At 31.8% G+C, this 27,830-nt stretch overlaps 1 protein-coding gene across 2 annotated transcripts in view; it reads left to right on the top strand.

Annotated features, from left to right (window-relative positions):
* The first annotated feature begins 1,224 nt into the window (after nucleotides 1–1,224).
* Nucleotides 1,225–27,830, top strand: part of LOC126878771 (monocarboxylate transporter 14-like) — a 158,604-nt gene continuing 131,998 nt past the window's right edge. Inside the window, exon 1 of one of the 2 annotated variants that reach the window (XM_050641666.1) lies at nucleotides 1,225–1,538. In XM_050641666.1, coding sequence (XP_050497623.1) covers nucleotides 1,530–1,538 — 9 coding nt within the window. In that variant the 5' untranslated portion in view covers nucleotides 1,225–1,529. Of the gene's footprint in view, nucleotides 1,539–1,567; nucleotides 1,822–27,830 lie in introns of those variants that run through there. The other variant, XM_050641668.1, reaches the window with a different exon arrangement.

Genomic DNA, 27,830 nt, shown 5'->3' with positions numbered 1-27,830 from the left:
TTTACAATTGGTTGTGTGACTTAGCATCTTCTACAATTTTTCTCCATTCGTTCCTATTTTTGATTATGGTTACCCATTCTCTCTGACTCCCATCTTCTTAAGGTCTTCGACTATCTGGTTCTCCCATCTAGTTTTGGGTTTTCCTCGTGGTCTGCCTGATACAGGTCTCCATTTGGAAATTTTCTTGATGAAGTTTTCTGGATTTCTCGTTTCTATATGTCCGAGCCATCTAAGTATCTGTGCCTTGATAAATCTGACGATGTCTTCTCCTTTTAGAAGCCCTCTTACTTCGTGTTACATACCCATATTAAATAAAAAATAATACATGTAAATATACTGGACATAAAATGTCAAGTGTAAATTATTTTTCAATAAAAAAACCGTAATTACAAAAGTTGCAATTATCCATGAAGGGTTCAAAGAGCTGTTAAAATACAAGAAGCAAATTAATTGGAGCACACAGTAAAATAAGTAATGATTTTATGATTTTCTGACGCGCTTAAGTAACTGCAAAAATCCCCGCTTGGGCTCCCCTACCAATACATTCTACATGCGTGTTTTTAATTTAAATAGGTCACACTCAATATAAAATAAGACGGTTTCTTTAATTAAAAAAAAATCAATTACAATCATTTTTTAAAGGAATATTTTGAATTTTGAAGCACATGTTTTAGAACGCCACTATCGATCTATGAGCCGAAATGTCGAATTATAAATAATAAAATAAGCCACAAGGAAACAGTTTTTATGCAAATATAGAATAGACTATGGCACCAAAAATAATAAAGTAAAAATATTTTTTCCAGTGACTTATCAATGGATAGCGCATGGCTTCAGCTACTCCTTGAAGAGTGGACTTGCTAATCTTCAATTCGTATGATGTAAATTCGCCAAGGTATTATAACATTTAAAATAAAAAATGTTTAACAAGCGCCTATGTATTATGTATGTACTCGAAGGAAAAATGATAACAAAATTAAGGGATTAAACTTTATTTTTATTAAAACGAAATATGTTACTTACCTACCCATATTAAATAAAATATAATACATGTAATAAAAATGTCCAGTGTAAATGAATTTTCAATAACAAACCGTAATTACGAAAGTCGCAATTATCCATAAAGGGTTCAAAGAGCTGTTAAAATACAAGAAGCAAATTAATTGGAGCACACAGTAAAATATACTGATAACCTTATAAATAAAAACTGCTGGCTTTATCTCGATATGTCCAATCGCTTATAACCAGCAACTCAATCAACATATTCACACACACATTTACACAAAACTTAACAGAGTCGACTTTTAAAAGTTAAAAGAGGTGAAGGCTGCAAGATAAAATAATAATACTGGAATAATTAAGACAAGATTTTATAAAGTTTTACTGTGCGTTGCATAATTGCAGCTAAAGAATTCCATATTCTTCGTTTATTCAATCAAGACACCAAATAGAAAGCAGCGAAACAGTTGAAGTAGACCAAAAATTTGAATAACTTAATCAGGTTTTGAAGATTCTACCACAGTCTATCGATGACAAACGTAAGTGTTCATTATCTTATTAACTCGTTAAAATAATTGCAGTAGAAGTTAATTCGATTAATATCATTCTACATCATCTAATACAGTAGCGATTTCTTTCATGCTTTTACTTTCATTTGCATCTCAATCGAATAAGCACATGTGCGGTTTCCTTATTTGTAAAAATCGTAGAAAACGTACGTATGTAAGAAAGTTTGTTTCGAAGTGTTTACAGTGAACATAAGTGACTGCAGTTGCAAATACTTTCGATATACAATAAAAAATATTTAAAAGAAATGCAGCGGTAAGTAATTAGGTTATACTATTGTTTTGTTCAAACATTTCTACAACATTTGTTTGAATGCTTTTTATTTTCAATTACATTCCAGAAACTGTTTGCTTTTATTTTCCCTTAATACCATTGCAAATTCAGTCAAATATGTCATCAAAGACTTAACCTTTACCTAAGAGATTGTAAATAAATCATATATCGTCATATTTATATTCAAACTATACTAAGAGTTATGTTTTATATGACATACTTTCTTTTTTATTATATATTCTTTTCTTTCCTTGGTGTTAGAATCGATTGATTGTGCGTTTTAACTTGACAGATATTTGTCATTCTATTGTTTTTTTAACGCATTTGGTCTTCAATCGATATGTTTGCTATATGTGTCGGTTCAATATTATTCCTTTATACACATAATTACATATATCATCTAATATATAAATTCATGCTTTGCTATCATTACCAATAGATACTATCGGTGTGGTGTAGTTAAACGCAAGTTCTTAGTTGGAGCCTGGAGTTATCATAAAAAAGGTTTTCTTCAGTTTATATTTTAGCTATATGCACGTATAGTGTTTCTTTCTCATAGAATAGAATACTACATTATTTTCCTTCTGTTGCTAAGATAATTTCATTTTCTATTAGACAGCTTCTGACAGGACATGTTATTGCGATATTATCAGCATAAAACACATGAACTTTTTGTACCTAGGTACATACCCTTTAATCCTTTCTTTTGAACTATATCCAGTGTATATTAATTTGTTGTTTTAATGTTGTCATGCAATATACTATTGAAAAATGTATATTTCTACGAGCGTGCAAAAATGTCTACTTTCGCGCACGCATTTTAGTTTAGAAAGTTTCACTTTTCCGCACGCGTGTTACTTTTCCGCACGCGTGTTACTTTTCCGCACGCGTTTTTTACTTTTCCGCACGCGTGTTAATTTAGATATGTTAATATGGCCTTAAAGTAATTATAATACATGCAATAAACTAATATTTAGATATTATTTACTAATTTATTTCAAATATATCTTATTGTGTTTGTGTTTTAATGAAATTAACGCGACAATTCGATGAAATAAAATTATTTTGACATAATATTCGAAAGTCAAATCGGTAGACAATAACAGTCGTTTTGAATCATCGTCATGGAAACCAAGATCGTCGTCATGCTAACTAGTTATATTGAAAGTTTGGTTTTGACAACCTTGTCAAAGAATTAATTTGTGTATGCATTTTCATATTAATTAAATTAATTGATTAAGATTTGGTAATTTTTTAAAGACTCTTAGAAAAAATATTGTTCCTAACTCTTGCAGAAAGTCTCTTTTCTGCACTCGACTGCTTGCCGAACTCCCGCTTCGCGTCGTTCGGCAAACTGCAGTCGCGTGCGGAAAAGAATGACTTTCTGCACTTGTTAGGAAAATAACTATTACAATTTCAACACATTTCAAAATCCGTTTTCAATTTACCTTCAAAAAATTTGCTTAAAATCTATACAAAAAGTATACACATGTTTCTTATGTTTCTATGGCCTGGTAACTCAAATCATTGCGACTAGAATAATTGCCAAATTCCACATAATAAATCATTAAACCAACGAAAATGGACGCAAACCTGACTAACCTATATTCGTTGATTAAACTATGCCAATACAATACCATTCCAAAGTCTTGTATACAATATACATAAATAGTATGTACATGTTTGTTGTGTTTGTGTGAACAGGTAATTCCAGCTTAAGATAATTTAAGAACCTCTGGTATCATGTGGAAGTCTTGGCACCCTTAACTTTATTGATGAAATGACTGTTTCTAGTTCCAGTCTGTTAGCGTCCATAAGAAGTACATTTCAGAGGCTTCAGTGCACCTTGGCTGTCAGAGACAATAGATATTGTTTGTATAAATACAGCTTGAAGTCTCGACGAGATGATAAACTTGTTCATTTGTATATCAGTGGTTCATTAAAAAATTTTCAGTCAGTCAAAGACTAGTGCACTCTGAATTATATAGGCGCCAAAGTACTACAAAGACACTATCTGTCCCTTTTCCTTAAAGGGCACTGGATGGCGCCTGAAGTTTTTCATAAAATATCTAAGAACACCCATCATTAGAAATAATTTGCAACTTTCGCCTTTAAACAAATATGCAATAAGGTCTAAATAATATAAAAACAGGGATTTTCACATCTCTACCTACCTACTTCTCTATAAAATCTTTTATCTTCTGTTTTAGATGTTCTCCAATCTCATTCGTCATCATTTCTTTCGTCATTTGTGGCTATTAAATTTGTTTTATAAGTTATATTATTGTACATACATAATATATAATTATGTCAGCTTTAGATGGTAGCAGATTTCAACAGTTTTCATAAAGTTTACCCTATTATAAATTACTTTTAGTTAAGATTTTTCTCTAAATGTTATACCTAGCTATAATGTATCATTTGATTGACTATCAAGGAAATACTTAGTTTGTTAGTTTACACAAGTTTAGAATAATTTATAATAATACAAAATCACTGCTTTTCAGTGTGCAGACCAGTTGTTATTCCTATTTCTTCAAAAGCGAAAATTTGTATAGGATTATTAATTCACACTAACTATATTGAAACTAAAACCGGTGCTGTACATACATCATACTATTAATACTTAATTTAAAATTTAGTTTGACATTCACGAAGTGTCAAACTCAAATGTAAATAACCTATGCTTTGCTTAACAAATTGAGATTAAAAAACTAGCCTACTTAATAGCAACGATTTCAGCTGGACGTGTAGTGTGTCGGAAGAAAATAAAACGATTGTGACGTCACATTTTAGACTTTGAAGTCGATTATCTCGAAAACGGTTAGAAATATCGAAATGCCGTTTTCAGATTTGGATTCAGAAGGAAAAACTACATAAGAATCCATTGATAAATCTGAGTATTGCAGGAGCGGCAACGCAATAACACACACACTTTTGCGAATTTATAAACGAAATGTTTTCGTTGAAAAGCTTATCTTTTAACAGTTAATATTAGGCTTAGATGTGGTTCTCTGCATTGCTATGTATGGAAACACTATTGTATGGAACTGAGGCCTGGACGCTCAACATAACGCTGATGAATAAGTTAGAAGCCTTTGAACTCTGGCTTTATAGAAGGATCTTAAAAATACCTTGGACGATCCACATCACCAAAGAAAATGTTCTGAGGAGAATCGGTACAAATAGGGAGCTGATACAGACCTTCAAATTTAGAAAAATTAGCTACCTGAGACACATATTTGAAGGCTTCAACTGAAACTGGACCTTCCTTGATTCAACATTTTTGTTTAGAACCGCATTGGACAGTGGCAGTGTACTGTGTAGTCGCTAACCTCCACTAAAGGAGACAACGCCACAAGAAGAAGATGGAAATAAACTGTTTTTCTTTATAATGTTGAGCGGTGGCTATAATGGATATAAACATATAAATAAGCTCTACAATAAATAAGAAGTATGCTCTATAACAGGGGTCACCAATTAGCGGACCGCGGTCCGCATCCGGACCGTGAACTACTTTTGTGCGGACCGTCATTAAATTCAGGATATAGCGTTTGGCAATTTTGAAAATGTTTGACCATGAAATTGTATATAATGTTTGACTCAACTTATGTGTGCGAAGCTGCTTTATCAAGAATGAACTTTATTAAAACTCGGTACAGATCTCAGCTTACAGATGAATATCTCACATCCCCAATGAGGATCAGTTCCACCAAACTCACTCCAAACTTCAGGCAGGTTGTACATAATAAAAAATGTAATTTTTCTCACTGATAATTTAATTTTGTAAAGAATGACACATTTTCTGATTCGGTTTTTTTTTGTGGATTCCTGTTCAAAAATGTCCCCTTAACAAATCAGAAGGGGCGCGGTATGCCAGGCAAAACAATCTTTTTATACAAATTCAAAATTACCTTTTAGCCCCAAAAATTGTATTTAAAAAAGGTCTATCGTCTTTTTTTTTTTAAGTTGATAGTTTTCGAGTTATAAGCGATTTAAAATCTGAAAATGTGAAAATACTTACGCATTTTCGAGGTTTGAAAACTCATATTTAAATTATTAGTTTTCAGGTTGCCAAGTGCCTAAATTGAAGTTTATAAATTTAATTACAAGATTCTAACGAGTAATTGGGACTTACTCCAATATAGACCGTTGTTTTTTATTGTTAATTATATTATGCGAGTCCACTCGACTTTTAAGTCGCCGCACATCGCAATTTATGGTGCGTCTCTGTCGCACTTATTATACATGTTATACGTACTTATGCAAAAAATGCCCAACAAATACTCCACATTTATTAAAATTTTATAATTTATTATTAACATGTGTTTTTCTTAATGATTTATTTATTTATTCAATTAATTATTGCCAATGTGCTAATTAAATACGCCAATAAAAACAAATGGTCGAAATTGAAATAATAAACCCCGATAACTCATCAGAATCTTGAAATTGAATGTTTAAACTTCAATTTAGGCACTTAACAACCGCAAAAATATTAATGTACACCTGAATTTTCAAGCTTCGAAAATGATTATTTTTGCATTTTTCAGTTTATAAATCGCTTAAAACTTGAAATGTATCAAGTATTGAGAAAAATGACAGAAACTCTTTTTTGTTTAAAATGACCCAAAAATGTTAAAAACATATTTTCTGGGGCAAAAAAGGTGTTGTATTGGATTTATTAAAAAACTGTTAAAAACAATTTCTGCCTAAAACTTTCGCCCTGCACCCCTCTGATTTGTTTACCGAATTAAAACAACCAGACAGGTAGTGTTAACTCCGGACCCCGAAAGTGTTATAGGTTTTCGAAACGGACCCTTAGGAAATATAATTGGTGACCCCTGCTCTATAATGTAATGCATCTTTCAAAACGTAGATACCTCGTATGTTCTAGTAAAGATTTCACAACCATGAAGAATTATCTAATTAAAAACATTCTTAGTGTTTATTTTATATGAAGTTTTGTTATATCATGATCTTTGAACCATTTCTCGTACGTTTTTTTAAATCTAATGGTATTTTAGATACGGTGCTATTTCTGAAACAGAGACAACAAATGTTTCGACAATAATGTGGAGTAAAATATTATGTAATTTATCAAAATAATAATTTGTGAAAGTGTTGATTTTAGTTTCCCAGAATTGGAAATTTCAATTTCTTCTATTTATTCATTTTTCATTTGTCATCTTATTCTTCTTCCTTTTTCTTAGTTTCTTGTCGTCTCTTATTACCTTTTTTCTCTTTTTATTCCATTTTTTTTTCACTTTTATTTTTGTAACTGACTGGATCAGATAAGTTTTCTCTTAAGGGCATAGGCGCAAAATGTCGCCTGTCAAAATGTTCAATGTGTTTTAAATGTATTTATTTTTTCGAATCCTGACAAAATTAATAAATATTTTTGAAAAATTTAAACGCGGAATGAAAGATTACATTATTACTCTATTACTGAGGGCCGAAAGTCCATAAAAACTTCTGTATTATTTATTTTAATAAGTTACAGCGGTGAAAATAAAATATAAAATTTACTGTGATTTTTAATTGCAAATATTTCATTCAAAAGAAACTTTTTATTTATTTTCAGGGACTTTCGGCCCTCGATAATAACGTAATATTTCATTCTGCGTTTAAAATTTTTAAAAATGCTTATTAGTTTCCGCAGGATTCGAAAAAAGTGAATACATTTAAAAAATTTTGACAGGCGACATTTTGCGCCTTTCCCCTGAAAATCAATTTTGCTTATTTAATAAGCGAAAAGTGAGCGAATCGCATTCACTTACCCGTGTTGAGCTGCCCCCCCCCCCCACTTGCAAAAATCAAAAACCAAATAGCCCTGATTTATGAGCTATTTATGAGCTCTCATATTCCGCAAACTAAAAATTTTGAGCTCGTTCCACTGAGCAGGAATTTGATACTTTAGTGGGGGGGGGGGGGGCTGAGTCAGCCCCTCCCACTACTTAAAAATAGGAATATTGAAGCGGTTCTTGCGGCAGAATTACGAGCTATTTATGAGCTCTTGAAATTATATAGTTTCGATTTTTGAGCTCATCCCATTCACCCCCAAACAACCCTTTAATTGATTTAACTTAAGAGAAAAATGCTGAGATAACTTAAAATATATCGTATTGCGAATATAATTCCTATAGCTTATATACTCTAAGAATAAACTATTAAATCACGTGCATTTCGATTATTGAGCTACAACCCCTTCGCAAGAAAACTTCTTCCCGGCTTAAGAGAAAGTTGTACTTAAAATGCATTAGACTAATTATTTGGCGACAACATATCATTGAATAATTTATAAGCTTCCAAATTACGCGCATTTAGATCAGTAAATTGCAATTTATTTTGTATAGTGCAGTCACTGAAAGTAAAAATCAACGATTACCTTCAATTTCGGTGAACCTTTATCGATTTTCACGAAAATTGGTCAGTGGTTAGAGGATACGTCAAGAAACAAAGGTGACATAATACTACCTTGCGCCTTTACCCTGAGGGTGCATACCGCCCCTTCTCGGGGGTGAAAATTATTTTATAAAAAATAACTCCACAAATCAATAAAAGAACAAATTAAAAGTAAAATTTATTATATAAAGTTAATAAAATAAGTCAATACTTTTTAAGTTATTAAAGATTAAAGATTTTAATTATTCGTGAAAAAAATCCATGTTATGAAGCGATTTTTCGTAAATCACTGAAAAACTGTAAATTTTTACAAAAAAGTTAATAGTAGTTTAATTCGTATAGCTTATATTCTAACAATAAACTCTTAAATCACGCGCCTTTCGATTATAGAGCTACAACCCCTTCGCAAGAAAACCACCCCATATTCCCGGCTTAAGAGAGAGTTTTACTTAAAATAATTTAAATTAATTATTTGGCGAATACATATCGTTTAATAATTTATGAGCTTGCAAAATATACGCATCTCAATTATTGAATTGCCATTTTCTTTCTATAGTGCAGTCACTGAAGGTAAAAATCAATTATGACCTTCGATTTCGGTAGATCTCCATTAATTTTCACGAATTAACAATAACAATTTGAGGTTTTAACCTGTGGTATATGTCACCCCTTCTCGGGGGTGAAAATTACTTTATTAAAAATAACCCCACAAATCGAGAGAGGGACAAATTGTAAGCAAAATTTGTTATATAATGTGATTAAAATAAATCAATACTTTTTGAGTTATTAAAGATCAAATATTTTAATTTTTGTGAAAGAAAATGCATGCTTTAAAGCGATTTTTCATAAATAACTCAAAAACTGTAAGTTTTTACAAAAAAGTGTTTATCACTAAAATTTAAGCTAATAAAAAATATAATAAATTGCTTACTTGAAAACCCTTTAATGTTAATTTAAAGTTAGTTATTGATAATTAAATGTATATTTTTTTATGTGACTCTTCAAATCTAAGGATTCAAGCTTAAATAACGGGAAAGAGATGCATTTTATAACACTTAGGTACTAAATACTTGTCAAAGTGCTTAGAAATACCTATCAAAAATGAGCTCTAGAAAAAGTTAATAGCATCAAAATCCGCTCACCAATTTTCGTGAAAATGAATGGAGATTTACCGAAATCGAAGGTTATAGTTGATTTTTACCTTCAGTGACTGCACTATAGAAAGAAAATGGCAATTCAATAATTAAGATGCGTATATTTAGCGAGCTCATAAATTATTAAACGATATATAGTCGCCAAATAATTAATTTAAATGATTTTAAGTACAACTCTCTCTTAAGCCGGGAATATGGGATGGTTTTCTTGCGAAGGGGTTGTAGCTCAATAATCGAAAGGCGCGTGATTTAAGAGTTTATTCTTAGAATATAAGCTATACGAATAAAACTACTATTAACTTTTTTGTAAAAACTTACAGTTTTTCAGTGATTTACGAAAAACCGCTTCAAAGCATGCATTTTTTTCACGAATAATTAAAATTTTTGATCTTTAATAACTTAAAAAGTATTGACTTATTTTAATAACTTTATATAATAAATTTTGCTTATAATTTGTTCTTTTATAGATTTGTGCAGTTATATTTTATACAATAATTTTCACCCCCGAGAAGGGGCGGTATCCACCCTCAGGGTAAAGGCGCAAGGTGGTACCATGTCACCTTTATTTCTTGAGGTATCCTCTAACCACTGACCAATTTTCGTAAAAATCGATGAAGGTTCACCGAAATTGAAGGTAATCGTTGATTTTTACTTTCAGTGACTGCTCTATACAAAATAAATTGTAATTTACTGATTTAAATGCGCGTAATTTGGAACCTTATAAATTATTAAATGATATGTAGTCGCCAAATAATTAATTTAAAGCATTTCAAGTATAACTTTCTCTTAAGCCGGGAAGATAGGGTGGTTTTCTTGCGAAGGGGTTGTAGCTCAATAATCGAAATACACGTGATTTAATAGTTTATTCTTAGAGTATATACGCTATAGGAATTATATCCGCAATACGATATATTTTAAGTTTTCTCAGCATTTTTCTCGTAAGTTAAATCAATTAAAGGGTTGTTTGGGGGTGAAGGTGATGAGCTCAAAAATCGAAACTATATAATTTCAAGAGCTCATAAATAGCTCGTAATTCTGCCGCAAAAACGATTCATTATTCCTATTTTTAAGTAGTGGGGGGGGGGCTGACTCAGCCCTCCCCCCCACTAAAGTATCAAATTCCTGCTCAGTGGAACGAGCTCAAAATTTTTAGTTTGCGGAATATGAGAGCTCATAAATAGCTCATAAATCAGGGCTATTTGTTTTTTGATTTTTGTAAGTGGGGGGGGGGCAGCTCAACACGGGTCATTCACTTCACCGTTAATGAACTACTGGTTGGTGGTTCATACTCTGACCAGAAAACAAAAGGCTGACGTAGTAGTTAAAAATTCTAAATGGATTTGCTACTAACTTAGACTAAAATAAGCTAGTGTATCGGATCTACCTATGACAAGAGGTGGGGGCTTACGGCTCGGTGTAACCCACTCAATAGATAATAGATCCCTACCGGACGAGCCGGTACGCTTAAATACCTGCATATATAATTTTTTTTTGATTTAAGAACGGTATAATAGTGACAACCTGTCGTCTTGATTGCTCAGATAGAATGTATTCATGGTTCGGGATACCTTCTTCCAGAAAATACTTAGAGAAGCTCTTCATAAGGTAGAAAACTGTGGCATACATACCTAATGAACGGTTCATAATTGATCTATCATGACTTTTTGATAAGTATTATGTGTATGATCTCCAAGAATTTAGATTTTGAGAGAAACATTTTTTCAATAAATTACTTAAGATCTGTTAAATAAAACTAGAGCTATAGAAGACTAAGTGGAATAATATATAACATGTAAAAAATAGAAGAACTAAGGATATCACACTACAACCATAACACCGATCATAGAACACTTATCGTATAACACCGGTAATTACATACCTACTCCACGGAAATAAGGACATACAGATGATGACATTGAAACCACTAAAAAAGAAAAACTTATGAAAAATTAAAAGACAAAATATAAATGTTATAGGTTTGCTTTTGCTTTGTTTTCGTCCAGAGTTCGACATTTTTTCAGATTTTATCTTGAATCAATATTAGTCTTGATAATGAAACTGATGGATATTGTGATTTTTGTTGATTTTGATAAACATAATTTAATCACATATTTTCTCTAATGTATATTCATATTGTGCTTTGGTTATTCTTTCCGATATAAATATCTGATCAGCATTTTCCTTTTCCCCCATCTTTGATCCCAGGTATATGAAGTGCTAAACTTCATCAAAACGTAGATGGTTGAAAACTAAACCATTTACAGTTTATTCGCATACCATATGCACTGGATGTAAACATTAGTTGACAGCGATGTCATCACTAGCAACGAACGGTTGTGGTGGTTATTTGGTTTAAGTTATTTTTGGATAACAGTTACTTATATAATCGCGTAAATTATTCATTAATTTAAATAATAAAATTATGTTTTCACTATCTATGTATTCAGTGATTACAATAATTTATATACTATATCTACAATAAAATCTAATACTCAAGAAAAGAGAAAAAGTGATAAAGAGATATTAATAATATACTCTTACCATGGACCGAATAGATAATTTTGAACACCTTTAAAATATTATTTGCAGTCTTATTTAAACCTAGTATAGTATTCGTCGATAACATTGTTCTAATTTCTAATAGACGGAGAGCTAGAGCCGAAAAATCATCGTCATAAGTAATATGGAGTTTGTCCGGTGAAATGCGTCTATTGATAATTATGATCAGTTTCAGACTGACACCTCAGTGGATACAGGAAGTAGCAGTAAGGGGTGAAAGGGGAAAACTAGTGCAGTTACTAAAGGTTTTCACCTTCGATTTCGTTGAACCTCCATTGATTTGCATAAAAATTGGTGAGTAGTTAGAGCCTACCTCAAGAAACAAAAGTGACATGTTGTCAACTTGCGCTTTTACCCTGGGGGTGGATACCACCTCTTCTTGGGGGTAAAAATTATTTTATTAAAAATAACCCCACGAATCGATAGAGGGGCAAATTTTAAGCAACGTTTATTATATCAAGTTATTAAAATAAATCAATAGTTTTTGAGTTATTAAAGATCAAATATTAGAATTTTTCGTGAAAAGAATGCATGGTGTAAAGCGGTTTTTCATAAATAATTCAAAAACTATAAGTTTTAACAAAATAGTTACCAAAATTGAAGATAATAAAAAATTGAATAGATTCCTTACTTAAAAAAAACTTTTAGAATTAATTACCTAAAAGTAAGTTATAGGAACGATTGAATGTATATATTTTTTTAGGCTACTTAGTACTCAAATCTGTGTATTCAAGCTTAAATAACGGGAATACGATGCATTTTATAAAATATACTTACTAAACAATTGTCAAATACTCAAGAATGTATATCAAGTGAGCTCTAGATGAAGTTGATAGCATCCAAGTTAAGCAAGTTATGATGAAAATAAGAGAACCTTTTCGAATTTTTTAGGAAAAAGTGAAAAATAAAACATACGCTATTTCCACAAAAATTAAAATTTGTATGTAGTAGGCCCTATAAGACTTTCTTTATTTTAGCATAAGTAATAACCTCAAAAATTTTGAACGGTTTAGAAAGCATTTTTTGAAAAAAAAAATGATTTAAAAAAATCATAATTTTTCAAATTTTCGTAATTTTCATTTTATTTTGATAATAACTCCAAAAATAATCGATATACGTAAAAAATGATGGATTATAGTTTTATAGAGAACACCAAATTATAGTTTTTTTCTTTATCAAATATTTTAGTATTCTAGTACTCTAATTCGAGTACTCAAATCTTAATATTCAAGCTTACATAACGGGAAAACGATGCATTTTATGACATATACATACTTACTTACTAAACACTTGTCAAAGAACTCAGAAATATCTATCAAATGAGCTCCCGGAGAAGTTGATAGCATTTAAGTTTGATGCTCCAAAAATTTTTCCAAACAAATGTTTTTTTTTAGAATAACTCCATTAATTTTTATGAAGTCAGGTTTAGCTAAAAACCGTTTAAAAGGTTTAAACCGTTTCAAGAGCTATGAAATAGTATTAAAATTAATTTTTTATATCCCTTATTTTTTTAAAGATAAAAGGTTAACCAGCCCCGGTTACATGGTTCTCGCAGTAAAATAGTAAAATTTACGTTTTAAACGTATCTATCTCGTTTAGTTTTTGCCCTACAAAAGTAATAAAAAAACATTTGCCAAAAAAAAATCTAAAATTTGGTTTTTTATTATTTTTTACGTATATCGATTATTTTTGGAGGTATTATCAAAAGAAAATGAAATTTACGAAAATTTGAAAAAATATGATTTTTTTAAAACATTTTTTTTCTTCAAAAATATGCTTCCTAAACCGGCCAAAATGTTTGAGGTTATTACTTATGCTAAAATAAAGAAAGTCCTTTAGGGACTACTACAAATTTTAATTTTTGTGGAAATAGCGTACCTACCTATGTTTTACACGTGTTGTGTTAACACGCGTCAGATACGGCCGGACACATAGGGCTTTTCATTCACAGTCATTTGTTTCGAGCTTCTGTCATGTGTCACATAATATTAATATATCTACGTCATACGTTATTGGTATATAACAATGATACAAACCAAAGACGTATGGCGTAGATATATTAATATTATGTGACACATGACAGAAGCTCGAAACAAATGACAATGGATGAAAAGCCCTATATCTCTGTTGCAAAACGTGTGTTATGCTGACATTTTGATGTTCTTAAACTAGTGAAATAGTAGTTACAATATGATGGAACCCCTACACTGCCCTACTAAGCGAAAATGGGGTATCTACATTTTATAAAAAAATGAGGTACTACTGTTTAGTCATTAAATACACCTTTATACATGCTCCAAACCCATATAGAAACTGTGAAACTATATACAGTCGGAAAAATGAAAGAATAGGGCTTTTCATCGATTGTCATTTGTTTCGAGCTTCTGTCATGTGTCACATAATATTAATATATCTACGTCATACGTCTTTAGTTTGTGTCATGGTATATGCCAATAACGTATGACGTGGATATATTAATATTATGTGACACATGACAGAAGCTCGAAACAAATGACTGTGAATGAAAAGCCCTATACCCATGAACGATCACATCAATCACTTATTTTCTATTTGCTGTCATATTCTATAACAAATGTTTGTTGTTTATGGAAAAAGACAGCAAATACAAAATAAGTGATTGATGTGATCGTTCATGGGTATAGGGCTTTTCATTCACAGTTATTTGTTCCGAGCTTCTGTAATATGTTATATTATCCGTGTATATTAATATTAAACACAGATTATACAACATAATATGACAGAAGCTCGAAACAAATGACAATCGACGAAAAGCCCTATTCTTTCATTTTTCCGACTGTACCTCATAATGAATTGGGCCATACATAGTAATAGAAAAATATATAGAATCTTTGAACTCATTCATATATGAGACAATATATAAATGAGCATCCGAAAAATAAAAATTGCAGATACCCCCTTTTCGCTTAGTAGGGCAGTACAAGAAGAGATGGATTGGTTAGATGAAGAAGAGGAAATGGTAGCTGTTTCTGCGGCATTGCGTATGCTACGATATGAATGCAGAGAGTACTGGGTTGATCCAATAAACTAACGTAGACACGAATTTGGTGAATATCATATTCTGCTAAGTGTTCCTCCATATTTAAACGTATAAAATGTACTTATAAAATATGTAAACAAACTCCCGGCGCTGTCTTGATGTTTTAACACACTGTAACACTGTTAAGACGTGTTAAAGCGTGTTGTCGGTTTCTGACGACACATCACAATAATTGTAGATCTATTTAAAATACCGTAATAGATATTTCTATGACACGTGTTAATGCGTGTTAACACGACACGTGTTAATAATGTGTCCTTAGCTTAATTTGACAAGTGTTTGGTAAGTATATTTTATAAAATGCATCGTTTTCCCGTTATTTAAGCTTGAATATGTAATTAGACCAACTTTGGGTACTGTCAATTTTTAAATAATAACAAAAACTCATTCTTTTATAAAAAATAAACCAAATTTTGACTAGATTATGGTTACAAAATAATCAAAAATAGAAAATATGAACCATTTTTGCGTAATATTTCTGATTAGAAAGCAAAATTTCTAAAAATATTTCATCAGTACAAATTGATAAGTAATTCTTTAATTAAAATTTTATCGCTAAACTTTTGCTGATATAAACAATTAGTAAAGTTTTGCGCATTCCAGTTATTAGTTTACATTCATTTCTTAAAATTAATTCAAAAGTTTGCCTGAGAACATAAATAGGAGCAGTAAACTAGGAATAAATGCCTTTCATAAATCGAAGGTCCGGAACGAGAATGACGTAACTGCAAAAAGCCAAATTTCTCAGGAGAACAAAAAAACGAATTTTAAATATTTAAAATCAGGATTAGATAATGAACAATCGTCCATGAACATCGGTATGGCGTTTATTCGTACAATGATTGCTTTTATTTTATCCCCATTGGTTCGCATTTCATTATCTTAATTGAATCCCGCCATTTTCAATCCTGTCTACAGTTACGTCATTATTAATCTAAAAATGATTAAATATGTAAAATAGCGAATAAATAAAGAGTAACCGTCCAGGAGCATCGGTATGGCATTTATTCGTACAATGATGGCTTTTAGTTTCATCCCTATTGGTTCGAATTTCATTATCTTAATTTAATCCCCCCATTTTCAACCCTATTTATAGTTGCGTCATTATTCATCTGAAACAAGGTCTAAAATAGTGTGTATTTCAATAACGACGCAACTACCCTGTAGTGGCTCGGCACTTAGTTAAAGTTCTGTCGCTTTTGTATCATTTGTACTTGTACATAGTATGTTAGAAGTTAATTACGCAATAATAGGAATTAAAAACATTTGCAGTTATATTCTTGTTCCGGACCGGCGAAATGATGTTGGACATTTTTGTATGCTGCGTTCAGCAGCGAGATTCTACACGGTAGTTTGCACATTTTAACTTGCCTCCTTTTTTATGATATAATGGAACAATGGTACTGCTATTTCACTCCACTAGTGTGACCATTAACTATATCTTTGTTACCAGCTCATGTATTGTATTTAGTAGTGCTCGCCTCCTTCGTTCAGTAGTTGCAATGCTAATTTGATCCGCTCCCAGTGGCTTATTCTTCCTTAATTTGTATACTGCTGTTCTAATCTCAGCTATTATTAGTGGACTTTTTTTGCTGTTGTCTGCTTGGTCTAATGTTAGGTATATCAGGGTTCGCCAGTGGCGTGCTGGCCATATAAATTAATCGGTGCAATCACCGAGAGGCCGCGCCCTCTTGAGGCCGGTCAAATAGGTTTTCACAAAAAAATTTTAGATGTAATAAAAAAATATTTTTTTAAATTTCTAATCGGATGTTAATTTTGCTAATAATTTTAATAAAACATTAAAAAAAATTTTAATTGTGAAATACAGTGAAAGTAAATGAATAAGACTCTATAGTCTACATACATAAATAGATTGCTACAGATAATATTATTTATTTTCATACATACAAGTATATTTATCATTTTCCAATTTCCTTCAAACACATATATGTACTCTGCAGAATAAAAAATGGAAAAACGTCTAGTCTTGCACATTTTTGACCGAATTATTGGTAAAGAATCGAAAAACGATTTGATCAAGACAAATCAAAATCGTTTTATGATGATCTAAGCACTCTACATCCTAGAAATTGTGACACAATAAAAAATGGTATACCTTTGACGGCATTTAAATCATTTACTGAAAAATTAAGAAATTTTTGTCCTACCATATCTGCGACTGCAATTAGAGAAGAACTCGTGGATTTTGCTGTTAAATGGATTGTATTAAAAATATAATTTTGCAAAATACATACTGAGATTATAGAAGATCGAGTTAATGATGAATATGTTTAGTCCATAGAAAATATGAAGGATGATATGATATTATTAATCTAAGTGATAATGAACATGAAGTAACAAATGACAATGTTGATATCGTGAAAACTTCACCTCCGTGTGGTACTAAAAAGTGTAAAGATTGTATAGCTTGCTATTACGCTGTTTTGCATAAGTACAACTTATATCAGTGTGCAGTGTGCTTATCCAAATTTAAATAGTATAAAATTAATTAACTCTTTCAGTGACACCAGTATATCGCAAAAAAAGTATTCAACATTGAAATACATAAAAAGTCGGTTAAGAAGTACTTTAACACAAGATCACTTTTTTGCTAATGGCTATAGAATAAGAAGCTTTGTATGAGCTTAAAAATGATGGAATAATCGACGTATTTGCTCAAAAATCTACTTTAATGCGGAATTTATTAATCAAGACTTAAGTAATTATTTTATAAAATAATCGCAAAAGAATATTTAGATTATTGCGTTGTATTAACATTTTTATAGTAATTTATGATATAAGTGTTAAAAGTACACGTTTAAGGCACGCATATGAAAGTTTGCAGAATGAGCGAAGCGAGTTCTGCAATTCACATAAGTGCCTTAAAAATGTACTTTTTAACACGCATGTCATACAATATTTTTTCTACAAACGTAATTACAGGACAATATCTACAAAAGCTTTTACTGGAACTTGACTGACATTCCATTTTTATATTTTTTTGACATTACATCAAAATTGCCTATCTATACGGTCAATACGAACTGCAGTGCCATAAAAATTTTAAAGCACTAGTGCCTTAAAGTAGCATTTTTAACGCTCGTATGGAGTGCTAAAAATTGGAGTGTTAAAAATTGCATGTTTAACACGGTTGTAGAAAAATATTGTTAAATTAAAGTATTTGCACTCTTCTTGCATTTGTACTGTCTTGTATAATTAGTTTACTAAAATTCGACTTAATACATAATTGAAAAATTCTCAAAATTTTATTTTACTTTTATCTTAATTACATCAAATTCATATTATATTTATTCAGGAAATTATGGTTTCTGCGTAACTGCATACAATATTGTCATACATGTCATTTATTATTTGTAAGATTAAAAAAAAATCATCAAAAAAATCAAAATCAAAAAATCATCAACAGAGAGACTGTTCCCCAATAGGAAGACGATCAGTGGAAAGATCACGAAAACGATGGAACTTACTAGAGGCACATTGAAAAAACAGAGTCATGTCTATACAAAAAGAAGAAGAAGAAAAAAATCATTGAATTCGAAGTTTTATGTTTGATTCAAAAATAATTTATGTTTGTTCTTTTTTGTTTTTTTAATAACGAATAAAACATCCTGATAATAGAAGGTGAAATGAGGATGGGAGGCCGCTTTTCTATAAAATCACCGGACCGCTTGAAAAGTTCCAGCACGCCACTGGGGTTCGCCTCCCTGCTATCTGCCTCAAGCTTTTCCGTAAAATGAACATTGTCTATCTTTTTAATATTTCTTGTTATTCTGTCAATATATTACCCTTCTTATCTCTACACATCGTTGTTCTCGGTTTGAATTATCTTTTGCTTTTGTTGAGTTTCTGGCAGACGTTTATTATATTCGATTGTTGTCTTGCGTATGCAACAACATGATCTATCATATTTATATTTAGTTTAAGTCCGTCCGGTGATTTTCAGGTGCCTTTTTGTATATATTTTTGAGCAAAGTAAGTATGTATGGTAATCACCTTGTTAAGTGATCTTGCTAGTTTTATTAACCTATTGCCGTTGTCATTTGATTGCTCATGAAGACTATGCTTATCTATTGTGGCCTATGGAATTGCTTTTTGGACATGAGTGGTATACGGACTCTCATCATAAGACTATAATAATTAGACTATATTTGAAGAAATGCCCTTTAACTCTTAAAATACACATTTTGAGGCTAATGCTTCTGAAATATCTTATTAATGTTTCTTCTGTTCTTTTATATGAATTCAGTCAGTGCCCAAGGTATGATCTGTAGGATCGCAGCTGCAGAAATCGCATGTTTCTTATAGGACCACTTGCGACTTTTTGAACTCATAATAATTTTGTTTATATTTGTTTTTATGTCTTCTTCTTTTGCTCATCTCTCCGACTTAATATCTGATTTTTTGTCATTCACTATTTTTTATATTATTTCCCTTGAGATTCTCTTATGTACAAAAGTGTGTTAACGATATTTTAAAGATTTTCCAATAGGGCTTTTCATTCACAGTCATTTGTTTCGAGCTTCTGTCGTGTGTCGCATAATATTAATATATCTACGTCATACGTTATTGGTATATACCAATGATACAAACCAAAGACGTATGACGTAGGTATATTAAAATTATGTGACACATGACAGAAGCTCGAAACAAATGACAATCGATGAAAAGCCCTATTGCCCATATTGTTGTCTGTATAACTTTTGGAATCTCATCCGTTTTATTAGTTATATATTTTCTTATTTATAAATTTTGTAGCTTATTGAAATTAACTACTTTTTTGAATATGTTATAGTTAATTGTTTTTAGTTTCACTCTCATTTGTGCACGTACCTCCTATGATTTAATAAAATACCTGCAAGTTCATGGATGGTATACGTTTTCTTTCATTGAATATTATATAGCCTGTACGTTTCTGACTGTGTGATGCATTATATCTTGTGGCGGTTATTAGCTTAAAAGCAGATAACCACATTATCTGTCTTAAATTTCCTAACTTGAGCATTAAAATCACCCACCATTATGTACATTTTGTGTCCCCACATGGTCTCCACACCATGTAAAACTTTAGAGCCTAGAAACCCGAAGGGGTAACCATGGCCCTCCATAAGTTGTCAGTGGTCACATGATAATGATAATTTATCTTGTTTTGATTAATTTGAATGATGTTTAATTTTTCATATAATGATTCTACTTCTGTAATACCATAATGTGAACAAACAAGGGAAAAGGTTTAAGACATATAGATAAACAGATTTGTTTTCTTATCTATCATTATACCCATGTTATTTCTGTGAAGGTCTTGGCTTCCATTTCAAGGCTAAAGAAGTTCACTTATACCCAGAATGTTACTATTAATTCTTTATTGCTTGATGAAGACTAATTTTTAAAAATTAATATAATTTGTTAATGGATTATGTATTTTATGTAAACTCAGTTTTTTATTACCTACCCCATAAACTACAAGTAAAAAAGAAAAACTGTAAGTACTGAAAAAGTTCTTTATTCGCTCTTCCTTCATTCTTGTTTTCACTAGTCGTGGATTGAAAAAGTGCGATCCAATTCCTATATTCGCGGATCGAATCGATGCATCGGTACATACCTACATAATATACCAAAATAAAAAGCATTTGCTATCCTATGTCAACGCGTCAGACCTTATTACAATCATACAACCACCCGTGTTGAGCTGCCCCCCCCCCCCCACTTGCAAAAATTAAAAAACAAATAGCCCTGATTTATGAGCTATTTATGAGCTCTCATATTCCGCAAACTAAAAATTTTGAGCTCGTTCCACTGAGCAGGAATTTAATACCCTAGTGGGGGGGGCTGAGTCAGCCCCCCCCACTACTTAAAAATAGGAATATTGAATCGGTTTTTGCGGCAGAATTACGAGCTATTTATGAGCTCTTGAAATTATATAGTTTCGATTTTTGAGCTCATCCCCTTCACCCCCAAACAACCCTTTAATTGATTTAACTTAAGAGAAAGATGCTGGGAAAACTTAAAATATATCGTATTGCGGATATAATTCATATAGCTTATATACTCTAAGAATAAACTATTAAATCAAGAGCATTTCGATTATTGAGCTACAACCCCTTCGCAAGAAAACCACCCTATCTTCCCGGCTTAAGAGAAAGTTGTACTTAAAATGCATTAAACTAATTATTTGGCGACTACATATCATTTAATAATTTATAATCTTCCAAATTACGCGCATTTAGATCAGTAAATTGCAATTTATTTTGTATAGTGCAGTCAATGAAGGTAAAAATCAACGATTACCTTCAATTTCGGTGAACCTTCATCGATTTTCACGAAAATTGGTCAGTAGTTAGAGGATACGTCAAGAAACAAAGGTGACATGGTACCACCTTGCGCCTTTACCCTGAGGGTGGATACCGCCCCTTCTCGGGGGTGAAAATTATTTTATAAAAAATAAATGCACAAATCAATAAAAGAACAAATTAAAAGCAAAATTTATTATATAAAGTTAATAAAATAAGTCAATACTTTTTAAGTTATTAAAGATCAAAGATTTTAATTATTTGTGAAAAAAATGCATGTTTTGAAAAGGTTTTTTGTAAATCACTGAAAAACTTTAAGTTTTTACAAAAAAGTTAATAGTAGTTTAATTCGTATAGCTTATATTCTAAGAATAAACTCTTAAATCACGCGTCTTTCGATTATAGAGCTACAACCCCTTCGCAAGAAAACGACCCCATATTCCCGGCTTAAGAGAGAGTTGTTCTTAAAATAATTTAAATTAATTATTTGGCGACTACATATCGTTTAATAATTTATGAGCTTGCAAAATATACGCATCTCAATTATTGAATTGCCATTTTCTTTCTATAGTGCAGTCACTGAAGGTAAAAATCAACAATTCGATTTCGGTAAATCTCCATTTATTTTCACGAAGTGACAATAACAACTTGGGGTTTTAGCCTGGGGTATATGTCACCCCTTCTCGGGAGTGAAAATTACTTTATTAAAAATAATCCCACAAATCGAGAGAGGGACAAATTGTAAGCAAAATTTGTTATATAATGTGATTAAAATAAATCAATACTTTTTGAGTTATTAAAGATCAAATATTTTAATTTTTGGAAAGAAAATGCATGCTTTAGAGCGATTTTTCATAAATGACTCAAAAACTGTAAGTTTTTACAAAAAAGTTTTCATCACTAAAATTGAAGCTAATAAAAAATATAATAAATTGCTTACTTGAAAAACCCTTTAATGTTAATTTAAAGTAAGTTATTGGTAATTAAATGTATATTTTTTCCGCGACTGTTAAAATCTAAGGGTTCAAGCTTAAATAACGGGAAAGAAATGCATTTTATAACACTTATGTACTAAATACTTGTCAAAGTACTTAGAAATAACTATGAAAAATAAGATGCAGAAAAAGTTGATAGTATCAAAATCCGCTCACCAATTTTCGTGAAAATGAATGGAGATTTACCGAAATCGAAGGTAGTAGTTGATTTTTACCTTCAGTGACTGCACTATAGAAAGAAAATGGCAATTCAATAATTGAGATGCGTATATTTTGCAAGCTCATAAATTATTAAACGATATGTAGTCGCCAAATAATTAATTTAAATTATTTTAAGAACAACTCTTTCTTAAGCCGGGAATATGGGGTCGTTTTCTTGAGAAGGGGTTGTAGCTCTGTAATCGAAAGACGCGTGATTTAAGAGTTTATTCTTAGAATATAAGCTATACGAATTAAACTACTATTAACTTTTTTGTAAAAACTTGAAAGTTTTTCAGTGATTTACAAAAAACCTTTTCAAAACATGCATTTTTTCACAAATAATTAAAATCTTTGATCTTTAATAACTTAAAAAGTATTGACTTATTTTATTAACTTTATATAATAAATTTTGCTTTTAATTTGTTCTTTTATTGATTTGTGCATTTATTTTTTATAAAATAATTTTCACCCCCGAGAAGAGGCGGTATCCACCCTCAGGGTAAAGGCGCAAGGTGGTACCATGTCACCTTTGTTTCTTGACGTATCCTCTAACTACTGACCAATTTTCGTGAAAATCGATGAAGGTTCACCGAAATTGAAGGTAATCGTTGATTTTTACCTTCAGTGACTGCACTATACAAAATAAATTGCAATTTACTGATCTAAATGCGCGTAATTTGGAAGCTTATAAATTATTAAATGATATGTAGAGTAGGCACCAAATAATTAGTTTAACGCATTTTTAATACAACTTTCACTTAAGCCGGGAAGATAGGGTGGTTTTCTGGCGAAGGGGTTGTAGCTCAATAATCGAAATGCTCTTGATTTAATAGTTTATTCTTAGAGTATATAAGCTACAGGAATTATATTCGCAATACGATATATTTTAAGTTTTCTCAGCATCTTTCTCTTAAGTTAAATCAATTAAAGGGTTGTTTGGGGGTGAAGGGGATGAGCTCAAAAATCGAAACTATATAATTTCAAGAGCTCATAAATAGCTCGTAATTCTGCCGCAAAAACCGATTCAATATTCCTATTTTTAAGTAGTGGGGGGGGCTGACTCAGCCCCCCCCACTAGGGTATTAAATTCCTGCTCAGTGGAACGAGCTCAAAATTTTTAGTTTGCGGAATATGAGAGCTCATAAATAGCTCATAAATCAGGGCTATTTGTTTTTTAATTTTTGCAAGTGGGGGGGGGGCCAGCTCAACACGGGTCATACAACCACGCCTAGACTGGCGTGGGCTTTGCTTCAACCTATGATCCAAGGAATACTCGTAATCCAATCCTTTAAGCTCTATTACATTATACAAACCTTCAAATTGATACTGAATAATATGAAATGTGATCCGTGATCCTGTTATGAATATTACGGAATGCTGGAAGAAATTTGACATGTCCAAATGTATCGTAAACATAAAAGAATCATTGCAAGAACTGAAGCCGTACACATTGAAATTATGCTGGAAAAAACTGTGGCCGATTCTGACTGCGGGAAATGAGGAAGGATCTGTGCAGGTTCAAACTTCAACTGCAAACATTTCCGAAATTGCGAGTGGAATAAAACGAGATGGGTTCGAACAGACAGAATCAAGTGACGTTTAGGAGTTGCTCCCAAGACCAAAGACCGAATATTTATAAATTTTGTTATAGTTTCGGACTATTACCGGTGTCTGTCTACAACCGCAAAAGAGTTTCAGCGAATGTAGGAAATAAGCGGTTGTAACTAGTTTTAAATATTATAATATTATTTTAAATATTTGTAAATATTGAAACTGAGGAACAGCTAGAGGCCTATTTGAATACTTTTCAAGAAAATTTGATTGGAACAGATCCGTACTGGCCCGCTTATATCTAAAGCATCGACTGATTCGCAGTGTAGAACTTCTACATCTCAAGAAATAGCCCTTCCGCGGCCCAGCACATCATCATCCCAAGTACTGGCCGAACAGTACGAGCAAATTTGTTCAACGCGAGCAGCTGCAAAAGATAATCTTTTACTTCAACCAAAAAAATGTTGCGAACCTCAGAAAAAATGTTCCCTCTCGCCCAAATAGGTGATACTGTCAGGATTAAAGTGGTTGTACTGACCCACGAAATGTGTTAGCGGTTGTTGTTGAAATAGAGACTATTACAAATTAACAAACAAAAATGGTACTTTCAAACAGCTTTTCACACGTAGTCATTTCGCAATTTGTAAAGAAAAATTACTTTCCATGGATGAAATTACAACTGATGAAATGTTGCTAAGAGAAGCAGCTTGTGCTAATTCGAAAAGTGGAGGACAAGGCTATATACACGTTGTAACTGCAAAAGAAAGTGTTCCACGGCTAGATGTAGTTATAAAGGCAAGGGACTTTTGTGCAATTCGAAATGTCATGGTAGTTTAAGTTATTGCAATAAATAAGACTATACTTATTATAATACATTTATAATACATTTCCTTTTTTTATTTTTTTTGGTTTTTTTTCATATTAGACATCAAAATTTAAAAAAATCTCTGGTAATTAATCAATATGTATCGTCAAAAACAACAATTAAACTAATACTAATTTTCTTGTGTGTTTCTTTTTTTATTTCGTCACCTAGGAACGTATCTCCTCTAACTCCATATAAATTACCGTTAGATATTCACGGTTTCTATATTCGCGACCGATTATTTACTATACATCTACCCCCGCGAATAAAGAACTTCTACTGTACTGTACCACTCTTGTTTGACCAATAAAGATTATAAAAACTAAGATTTAATTATAAACCATTGGGTCAAGTTTAAGACAGCGAGATATTTGCTTTAACATTCCTATTGTGGGCTTCAAAGTATTTATTCGTGACACAATTGCAACACATATGTTATTTTTAATCACATTGACTTTTTGCTCGTTTGTCGTCTGAATATAAAATATATTTCATTTCTGTCGTCTACAATTACCATCTCTGTTCAATAGACTGTTCACAATCGATGGTTTGTTGTACGACACGAGGATATTATAATAATTATTTATTTTAAGTGGGAAAGTTAGTCTAGTCGCAACATAGGGGGTCCCGTGGACACTTTTAGGTCGCCGTGATTTGATGATAGTATTGATGATGGTGGTATTATATGGTTTTTTGGGTCGCTGAATCCAATGGAAGTGGTCTGGAAGCCCAAATGTGGTGCGTTTAATTGTTATTAACAAATTATTGTAAAATTAGGTGTTTTTCAGAAGTTATTAGATGCCCTGTAAATAAATTGGTAGTGTTAAAGTCTTCTCTGGTGTATTTTTGGTCGCTGAATCGAATGCGACTAGTCGCGATTACTCAAAATATGTTCTTATTTTGTTAATAACAAAATAATAGTTTATTCGTCGAAAAGCTCGAAATGCGCTATCTACAGCAAGTCTGTAGTCTTTTTCATAGTATTTTTATACGCTAAATCGATTGCCGCTAGTCGTGATAGCTTAAACTACGTTCTGACTTTGTTATTAATAAATTATTGCAAAAATAACCGTTTATAGTACATTCACTCACGGTTTTTGCTCTAAATTTTAAAAAACCACTTGGATGGACATGAAATTTGGCATACACGTAGCTAACATGTCAAACAAAACAAGTGATATTGTGCCGATGTCTGCTTTTACCCTGGGGGTGACTTTCACCCCTTTTCGGGGGTGAAAAAGAAACCTTTAAAATAAGTCCGGAAGTGGATAAACTGATTAATTCTAAGCAACTTTTGTTCTATACAGTTTTTTCACTAACTCAATACTTTTCGAGTTATTTGGTTTTTTTGTTGAAAAATAAACATATTCACTCGCAAATAACTCGAAAAGTATTGACTTAGTGAAAAAACTGTATAGAACAAACGTTGCTTAGAATTAACCAGTTTATCCAATTCCGAAATTATTTTAAAGGTTTCTTCTTTCACCCCCGAAACGGGGTGAAACACACCCAGGGTAAAAGCACACATCAGCACAATATCACTTGTTTTGTTTGACATGTTAGCTATGTGCATGCCAAATTTCATTTCATTCCAAGTGGTTTTTTAAAATTTAGAGCAAAATCCGTGAGTAAACGTGCTATAAACCGTTATTTTTGCAATAATTTATTAATAACAAAGTCGGAACGAGGTTTAAGCTATCACGACTAATGACAATCGATTTAGCTTATAAAAATACTATGAAAATGGCTACAAACTTGCTGTAGATAACGCATTTCGAGCTTTACAGCACAGCTTTAAAGCACATAATATGTACATACATTACATACCTAACTAAATACATATTTAATTTTCTAGGGATTAGACAGCACCATAATCATAATATTCTTCATTTCCCCTAGAAATTATACTCGAGCCCAGATTAGTTCTGTGGTCTTACGTTCTCAATGATAACGTAATACCTTAACTCCACGTTTTTTAATTCTGCCATTTGATACCAGTACAAGTTGTTAGTGCATCTTATGTCTTTTTGGTTTATATCAAGTTACTTGAGAATCTGCATTAACTTGTGATGTTGGACACGATCAAGCGCTTTTTCGTAATCCAAAAAGCATAGGAACACGTCCTTCCTCTGATCGTAACAATTTTGGACCAGCACCTGTGTTGCTACTATTGCTTCTCTTGTTCCTAAACCTTGCCTAAACCCGAACTGAGAATCACTGATGTCCCATTCACATTTTTTGTATAATCTTTGATGTAGTATTTTTAAGAATTTCTTCACAGTGTGACTCATCAGGCTAATGAATCTGTGATCTTCACAACGTTTTGCATCGATTTTCTTGGTTGGTAAAGGAATAAAGGTAGAGCATAACCACTATTAAGGATAGCAACCAGTTTCATAAATAAAATTAAATATTTTATGTAGTGCTGAAATTCCCCTTTCATCCAGTAGTTTGAGTATTTCTGAAGGGATTTCATCTGGTCCAGGTGTCTTATTTATTGTTTTTTGAATTTAATATTGCATTTTTTATCTCCTCTTTAGTGATTGAAGCGCCAGTCAGCTGATCGTCTATATAAACTTTACTCTTGGGTCTTTTGCCATGGAAGACCTCCTGGATATAGCTTTCCCATATATCAATATTCTCCTTTTCACCCAGCACTATCTGGTTATTCTGATTCTGATTAACTATGGTAGTTGGTCTTCGTTTTCTGTATATTCCAGCAGTCTCCTTCAATTTTTTATGTAAATTACGGTCGTCGTGCTGTAAATGTTCTAGATCGATAAATTGTTGCTTAAGCCATTCATTTTTTTGCCTATTCTTAGCTTTTATTTGTCTGTTAATGTTTTTATACATATTGCTGCAATCTTGGTTGTT

Source organism: Diabrotica virgifera, chromosome 1 (assembly GCF_917563875.1).
Source record: "Diabrotica virgifera virgifera chromosome 1, PGI_DIABVI_V3a".
NCBI classification, from domain to species: domain Eukaryota; kingdom Metazoa; phylum Arthropoda; class Insecta; order Coleoptera; family Chrysomelidae; genus Diabrotica; species Diabrotica virgifera.
This window is presented reverse-complemented; position numbering and strand designations above follow the sequence as displayed.